Source organism: Chlamydotis macqueenii, chromosome 18 (genome assembly GCF_036417535.1).
Source record: "Chlamydotis macqueenii isolate bChlMac1 chromosome 18, bChlMac1.mat, whole genome shotgun sequence".
NCBI classification, from domain to species: Eukaryota; Metazoa; Chordata; class Aves; order Otidiformes; family Otididae; genus Chlamydotis; species Chlamydotis macqueenii.
The window spans coordinates 12,770,791-12,778,580 of NC_141573.1; the positions used below are offsets into that span (position 1 = coordinate 12,770,791).

General features: G+C 66.2%; 1 protein-coding gene across 1 annotated transcript; it reads right to left on the bottom strand.

Moving 5' to 3' along the window:
* Window positions 1–964: 964 nt before the first annotated feature.
* On the bottom strand, window positions 965–5,181 carry UBALD2 (UBA like domain containing 2). The gene is made up of 3 exons (XM_086762251.1): window positions 4,961–5,181; window positions 4,310–4,372; window positions 965–1,676 (listed from the first exon to the last, which is right to left on the bottom strand). The coding sequence occupies exons 1-3, from the start codon at window positions 5,078–5,080 to the stop codon at window positions 1,356–1,358; spliced, it is 504 nt and encodes a 167-aa protein (XP_086618377.1). The 5' UTR covers window positions 5,081–5,181; the 3' UTR covers window positions 965–1,355.
* Window positions 5,182–7,790: the final 2,609 nt, after the last annotated feature.

The window sequence follows — 7,790 nt, forward strand, 5'->3', positions numbered from 1 at the left end:
AGCCGTGGGGGGGGCACAGCAAGCGGCCGGGGAGGTTGGGGTGGGGGGCATTCCAGCAGGCACCGCCGCCCCCCCCCCCGCCGCCCGCACAGGGCGCCTCCAAAACCCTGGCAGCCCCCGAGAACAGGCATCACGGGCATCCGGGCAGCGCTGAGGCCTGGGGGGCTCATCACACCAGTGCGTGATGGGCTGGGCCGGGGGGGGGGTCCAAGCTGGGGGTGCAGGATGGGGTTCTGGCTGCACCCCAGTATGTGAGGGTCCTGGCACCCCCACAGCTCCAGGGTCTCCCCTTCACCCCGCCCCCGTTTTGGGGAGGCAGTGGTGGCTCCTGCAGGCAGGGCTGGGGGGGGGCTCAGCGCAGCTTCCCAGGGCTGTCAGCAGCTCCTGGGGGGGGGGCACCTGTGCTGCTGATGCTGTGGTCCTGGGGGGGCTCGCCCCCATTCTCGGTGCCCTGCCAGGGCCATCGGCCAGCAAAGACAAAAGGCAGGGACAGCTGGTGTTAAAAAAGTGATTTTTTTTGTTTTTGTTTTTTTTTTTTTCTCTTTTTATTATTATTTTTAAATTAATAAAAAACCTTCAACCTGTTTTGGTTTTTTTTTTCTTTTTTTTTTTTTTTTTAAGCAAGATCAATTTGAAAACTAAAAAACTCCCCAGCTCCCCCCTCCCCCGGGAAGGGCCACGAGCGGTGGTCGCAGGGATGGGGGGTGGGGGGGCATCACCTTGATAACCTACAGCCCCTGGCTCCGCTCCCCCCCGCCCTGGGGGGTGCTGAGGGAGGGAGGATGGGGCGGGGGGGGGGGGGATGCTGGGGTCTGTGCAAGAGGCTGGGCTGAATTTCGGAAGCCAGAGGCACGTTTGCTCCCGGTGCCACAACAAAACCCAGAGCCGGGGGGGGGGTCGCCAGTGGCTCCGTGCCCCCATGGCGCTGACAGCCACCTCCATCCATTTATTTTTTATTCTTCTCCCCCCCCCCCCGCCATCCCAATTCCCTCTCCTGCCCTGCTGCAGGGATGCTGGGGGGGGTGAGAGGCACAGGGAAACCCCCCCACATCCGGCAGCCGCCTCGGTGCTGCTGCTCCCTCTCTCTGGATTTATATACATTAGATATATTTATATATTATAGTTATATTAAAAAAAAAATAACGGGGGGAGAAAAGACCAGCTAGCCACTCTTGCAGAGGCTCTTGTGTGCCGGTGCCCTCCCCGGCAGCGTGTCCCCCCCCCCTCTAAAAATAATAATAAAACCTAGAAAATCATTCCAGTGCGTTTCTCAGGGAGCCCCCGCTCCCAACGCCCTGGCCCCCCCCACCCCTCGCCGATATTCCCACCCCCACCCCCCTCCCACCATCCCAGTCTTATCTCTGGCTGTCCACGGTGGGCATGGCTTTCTGTGGGGGGGCGGCGGGCGGCGGGGCGGGGGGCCAGGCGGGCTGCGGGTGGTGCAGGTGGTGGTGGAGGCCGTGGGCGGTGGGCGAGGAGGGGGGCAGCCAGGCAGGCTGGTGGCTGGGGGGCGAGGAAGCCCAGAAGGGGCTGAAGCTCCCGGGGGGGGAGCAGGCCATGGAGGGGATGGGGCTGTTGCTGCTCTGCAGGCTCTCGGAGGTGCGCAGCTTGGAGAACATGGCCAGGGCGTCCGGGAAGTTCGGCGGCGTGGCCGGCGTGTTGCTGGGGGTGCACATCTGTGGGGGGGGGCACAGGAGAGGGCGGCCGTCAGATGGCTCACGGAGGCTTTCGCGGTCCCATCCCCCCCCGTGGGAGCTGGACCCGCGGCTGCAGAGCCCGACCGCGTCTTGCTCCCCCGGGATGCTCAGCGCCCAGCCCCGGCTGGTCCTGGGGTACCCGGGTGGCTCCCCAAAGGCATGGGGGGCAGCCCGGTCTGGGAAGGACATTTCGGACCATCCGGGGTGCTCAAAGCCCTTGGGGGGCAGAGCGCTGGGGTCCCACCTGGCCCTGCAGGACCCCCCCCTCCCGTCACATCCCGTAGGGGCTCAGCGAGCGAGAGGCAGGCAGGGCCCCCCGGGACGTGAGGCCGTGGCCGGGCCCCGCACGGTTCCCGGTACAGCCCCTGCCCCCCGTGTGCCCGGCTAAATTTAGCGCCCGGCCCGTGAGGGATCCGGCCCTTTGCACAGCCAATCTCCCCGGCAGAGGAAAATCCAGGGGGGACGACCCTGCCCCACGCTGGGGCTCAGGGGTGGGTGCCCCGATTCAGCAGAGCACTTGCTGGGTACTGGGGGGATGCTAAACCCCCCCAAAGGGGATGCAGCCGGGGGGGGCTTCACCCCAGCAGTGCAAAATAGGGCAGGCACCCCCCCAACACCCCTGCCCTCTTTTTTATTTTTTTCTTTAATTTTTTTAAATTCCCCGGAGGGGGGTCGCTGGCCGGGAGCAGCGTCGTGCCACGGGCTGCTCTGAACACGCGTGGGGGTAGAAATAGCGGCACGCTGCTGAGGCTGGCCGGGGCGGGGGGTGAGGGGGGGGGGGGTGTGTGTGAACCAAACTCCAGCCAGGGGGTCCCAGCCAGAGCCATTTAAGGATGGGGCTCCCCCAGCCCCTCCCGCCCGGGGGGAGCCGCGGGATGGATGGAGCTGGTGCGCCCCAAAAACGCAGCCACAGCCAGGCTGGCACCAATGGGGTTCGTGGGAGCTGGGGACGTTCTCGCTCCCGTGGGCTGCGGGAGAACTCGTTTCAGAGCGCACCGCGAAGCGCTGGCAGGCCAGCTTTTTTTTTTTTTTTTAAATAGCCTATAAATTTGGCAGTATGTAAAAGGATACCTATTAAAAAAAAAAACCAAAAAGACAACACCCAAGAATACCTAACAAACTGAAAAGCCTCAAGTGATTGTGTTTTGGGAAAAAAAAAATAAAACCGAACCAAAACCCAAACCAACACCACAGCCACACACACCAACCATCAGCCCTGGCCTGATGGATGCAACGCTGGAGAGGGGACACGGCTCTGAGCTTCTGGCGTGGCGTTCGCCAAATTAATTAAAAAAAAAAAGAAATTAAAAAGAGCTGCCATGTAATTATTGCCTTTCTCCTCCGTCACTTTTTGTTAAAGGAGCCGCTCGGTTACCGCAGGGTCGGTGCCGGCACGCGCTGCCCCGCTACCGTGGCAAACGGCTCCGGCGAGCCCCTTCCCCGCAGCTCGGGTCCGCGGGGAGCACGGGGAGCCCCCGCTCCGCGAAGGCGAGGTGCCACCCCGCGCCGTGGCACTGTCCCGCCGCAGCCCCGCAGCGCTCAGAAAACAAACAAAAACCGTGAGCACGAAGCCCCTCGCCCCGCGGCGCGTTTTAAGCTGCAGAGATCGGGATGGTGGGAGACGGGGGGGGGGGGGGGGGCAGCAGCCAAAAAACGCCACAAACGCAGGACGGCAGTACCCGGGGACGGGCGGGAGGTATTTTGTCACCACGTGGAGCACACGGCGCTAGGAAAACACAGCCGGCCAGTGCCGGGCGGGGCGACGGGGCGGCCGCCATGCTCGCGGGGCGAACGCGGGGACGGGGAGCGGGACCGGTTCCCTTAAAGCAGCTTTGCAGCCGCCGCCGGCAGCGCCCCGGCGGGAATCGCCCCGGCGGGAATCGCCCCCGCGGGAATCGCCCCCGCGGGAATCGCCCCCGCGGGGCTCCTGGTGCGAAAACACGAGGAGGCCCGGGTGCGTTCGTCAGCTCCCGCCTGCGCTCCCGGCCCCTCTCCCGCCGGGACCGGGGGTTTCCGCGAGCAGCCCCTCGGCGAGCGCCCGGAGACAGCGCGGAAACGCGCACGGGGAGGACGAATCAAAATAAAAGGGGGGAGGCGGCCGGCGGAACGAGTTTCTGCGGGAGCGAGCGCTCGATGCCGACCCGGCTGGCGAGTTCCTGCCGGCAGGAGGGGAAAAAATAAATAAATCGGTTTAGACCAGATCCGCGCCCTCCCCCCCCCGTGCGCGGTAACGTTCAGTTCCCTCAACGGGAAAAAAAAAAAAAAAAAAAAAAAAAGAGATTAAAAAAAAAATCCCCAAAACACAACAAAAACCACCCGGCGGGGACGAGCTTCCTCCCGTCCGCGGCGGACGCGCCCTCGGCCAAGGTCGGGCGGTGTCTGGGGGGAGTGCGGGGGGCGGGTGCCCCTGGCCGGGCGCGCGGGGTCCCGCGGGGGGGGGCGGCCCCTGGCAGACATTTTAGCTGCTGTTTACATTCGCCGGCTGCGCGCTCCCGCGGGCGCCCGGCAACATGGCTGGCGGGGGGCTGGCGGCTCCGCGCCCGGGGTGCCGACCCCCGAGGGGCGGGCCGGGGGCGCGCAGCCCGGAGGTGTCGGGGGGTGGTCGCACTTACCATCTGGGGGGGGTGGTGGCTGCTGGGGATGTTGGTCTCCTGGAAGAAGGCGCTCAGGGCCGTCTGTGGGGACAAGCCGTCAGCCCCGGCCCACCCGAGACAAAGGGGGGAGGTAAACACGCCCCCCTCCCCGCCCGCCCCGCAGCCCCCCGCCCGCCCCCACCCCCGTGGGACCACCCCGAGGACACCCACGGGGCGCCCCCCCCACGCCAGGCCTAGGGCAGGGGGGGCCTGGTGCTGCCCTTCACCCGACCCACTCGGGATCGCGCCCCCCCCCCCCCACATAGGAGCCCCCCACGCGGGGGGGGGGTATAGCCCAACCCCTTGTTGACACGGGGGCCCACCCACGCCCCCCCCCAACTCGGGTGGGGGGGGCTCCCCCGCCGTGGGGCGCTGGGCCGCGGCTCGGGTTACGGCCCGGTATAAATAGAGCGGGGGGAGCCGGGGGCCGCTTCCCCCCCACCTCCGCGTGCGGGTGCTGGGGAGAGGGGGGCCCACGCGTGTCGGTGGGCCGCGGCTGTGCCGGCCTCCCCTCCCCCCCCTTCCGCCCCGTGGCTCCGCGGGCAGGGGGGCGGCGGGGGCCCCCGGTTTGGGCTGTCCCGGTTTGGGGGGGTGAGTGTCCCGGTTTTGGGGGGGGGGGGGGGGCCGTACCTCGAACTGCCAGTGGGCCGCCTGCAGCAGCTGCTTGGCCTGGTCGGCGGCGCAGCCGGCCGCCAGCACGAACTGGTTGATCATCACCTGGTGCCGCAGCTCCTCCATGTTCACCGACATGGCGGGGGGCGGCCCCGCCAGCGCTGCCCCGCGCCGCGCCGACACCGGGGGGCGGCGGAGGGGGGGGGGAGGTGGGGGTGCGCGGGGGGGGGGGGCACCGGGAAGGAGGGGGGGCACGCACCGGGAGGTCCCGCCCCCGCGCCCTGATTGGCCGCCGCCGCGCCGCCCGCCCCGACGGGCGTTCGGTTCGAATCTTCCAGCTGCCCCGGCGCCGCGCCCCGCCCCGCCGCCTCCCCATTGGCCGACGCTTGTGTTTTGGCTGCGGGCGGGGCTGCTATTGGTCGTTGGGTCCCGGGGAGGGCGGGGCGGACGGCAGAGAGAGAGGCCCGCGCGCCGATTGGGCGCGTTGCGAGCTCCTTTCGGAAGGCGTTTGTGACGTCACGTTCATTGAGGAGGTTCATTGAGAGGCGCGGGGGAAGGGGCCGCCGGCGGCTCGGGGCTGGGGGGGCCTCTCCGGGCGGGGACCCCCCCCCATCGCCCTCCCCCCAGCAGGGCTCTCCCTGCCCCCGGGCACGGACCCCAGCCGGGGGCGGGGTCCCAGGCACAGCTCGCGGGTTTGGGGGTTTTGGGTTTTGGGTTGGTCTGGGGATTTTTTGTAAAGCAGTGTTTAGAGTCCCGGTGACTGCGAGCTTCCGCCGCAGCCTGAGAGGGCCAGCGAGCTCCCCCCCGATGTGTGTCCCCCGCCGGGTTTGGGGACCCGGCAATGGGTGCAGTGTGTGCCTGGGAATGTTTAATTAAACTGGGAAAAGCGGCGTTTGAACCCAAACGAATAAACCGGGGACTTCGCAAGTCCCAGAAGGGTTTGGGTGGGAAGGGACTGTTAAAGCCCACCCAGTCCAACCCCCTGCCAGGAGCAGGGACATCTCCAACCAGATCAGGTTGCTCACAGCCCCGGCCAACCTGGCCTGGAATGTTTCCAGGGACGGGGCACCCACCGCCTCTCTGGGCACCCTGGGCCAGTGCTCCACCACCCTCAGGGTAAAGAATTTCTTCCTAATATCCAGTCTGAATCTCCTTTCTTTTAGTTTAAAACCATTACCCCTTGTCCTGTCTCTACACTCTCTCATAAACAAGACCCTCCCCACCTTTCCTGCAGCCCCCTTTGGGCACTGGGAGCCGCTCTCAGCTCTCCCTGGAGCCTCCTCTTCTCCAGGCTGAACAGCCCCAGCTCTCTCAGCCTGGCCTCACAGCAGAGCTGCTCCAGCCCTCTCAGCATCTGCGTGGCCTCCTCTGGACCCTCTCCAACAGCTCCACATCCTTCTGATGTTGGGGGCTCCAGAGCTGGACACAGCGCTGCAGGGGGGTCTCACCAGAGTGGAGCAGAGGGGCAGGATCCCCTCCCTCGACTGCTGCCACGCTGCTGGGGATAGCTGATGTGAAAATCGAGCTGGTGTGGTGGTTTGGATGTGCTGGTGATGAGCCAGCGGACGGAGGGAGAACGAAGAGGCAGAGGGATGGAGGCGTCCGAGGTGGCGTCTGCAGCCGGTTGTCCCCAGCAGCCGGTGCGCAAGGGCCTGGGCGGGACCTTCTGCAGAGTCCCCGTGACAGTGGGGATCCCCGGCTCAGCCACCCAGTGCGATGGGGACGCGCTGCCAGTGCCCGGTCCCTGGGGCTGGGTGTCACCCTGGGGCATTCAGGGTGATCGCACTCGCGAGGACACGGCAGTGGGTACAGGGGGTCCCACTTGTGCAGCTGAGATTTTGGCAGCTCCATCCCCCTGAGGCAAAACCAGCCCTGGGGTGGGCGGAGGTGTGAGAGGAGCGATTCCAGGAGAAGCCGGGACCCCAAAACCTTGTGTGCGCAGCCCCCTTGCACACAGCCCTGGGGAGCACTCGGGACCCCCCTCCCCGCTTGCCCAAAACACCCGCTTGTGTGCCCAGCGCGGTGTTGAGCCGAGTTAAACCCGGGGAAACGCTGCCCGTGGGCCCTCGCTCGCGAAGCCGCAGGTCTCACGCAGGCGGCGGGCGTCCGAGGCCGTGACGAAACGCAGCGTTCGTGACGTTCGGACCTTCAGATCCCTCAGCCGGGCACTGCGAGCGCTTGGGGCTGGCATCCTGCCCAGCTGCGGGCGCGTTTTGGGGTTAAACGTTGTATTTTCCATGTGGGTGCCGGGCCCTGCGGGTCGGCCCCGCCCGGGTTCGTCCTGCTCTGCGCGTGCTGGGGCGCGGCCGGGCGGGTTTGGGAGGGAACCTGCCCTCGAAGCCGTATCGTCACTGGGCTCCCGCCTGCGCTCCCGCGCTCCGCTGCGGCACTGTCCTACAAAATCCTCTGCTGCAGTAATCGCTGGGAAAAAAAAAAAAAAAAAAAACACAAACCCAGAAGCCATGCATGCACGCAGCAGCTCTGCGTGATGACTGCCGGGTTATGGATCTGCGCGGGGATAACTTTGAGTTATTGTCTGCACTAAAACCCCGCAGTCTGTTGTGTGCTGGTAATGAAACGTGCTGGCTCCTTCTCCCAGGCTCGTGTTTCTCGCTGGCTGGAGCGAGGCGGGGGCGCGGGGCCGAGCGCTGGGCTGTGCTAAGATTTTTAAATGATCTGTGCGCTGAGCACCCCGAAATGCGTGAGCGGGGATCAGCCCCCGGGGTCTTGGGGCTCCCAGCCAGGCCCCAGGGCCAAGAGCCAGAGCTCCCGGCATCCATGTCACCCTCGGCTCCTGTGGGCAGCCGGCCCTGGTGTGACACCCAGGGGTGCGGACGCGGCGTCGCCG

Excerpts from the sequence above, each read along its gene's own strand:
- UBALD2 (XM_086762251.1), bottom strand. The coding sequence starts at position 5,080 with ATGTCGGTGAACATGGAGGAGCTGCGGCACCAGGTGATGATCAACCAG. Across the intron at positions 4,373-4,960 it reads CGGCCCACTGGCAGTTCGAG|ACGGCCCTGAGCGCCTTCTT; the intron begins GTACGGCCCCCC and ends TTGTCCCCACAG. Across the intron at positions 1,677-4,309 it reads GCCACCACCCCCCCCAGATG|ATGTGCACCCCCAGCAACAC; the intron begins GTAAGTGCGACC and ends CCCCCCCCACAG.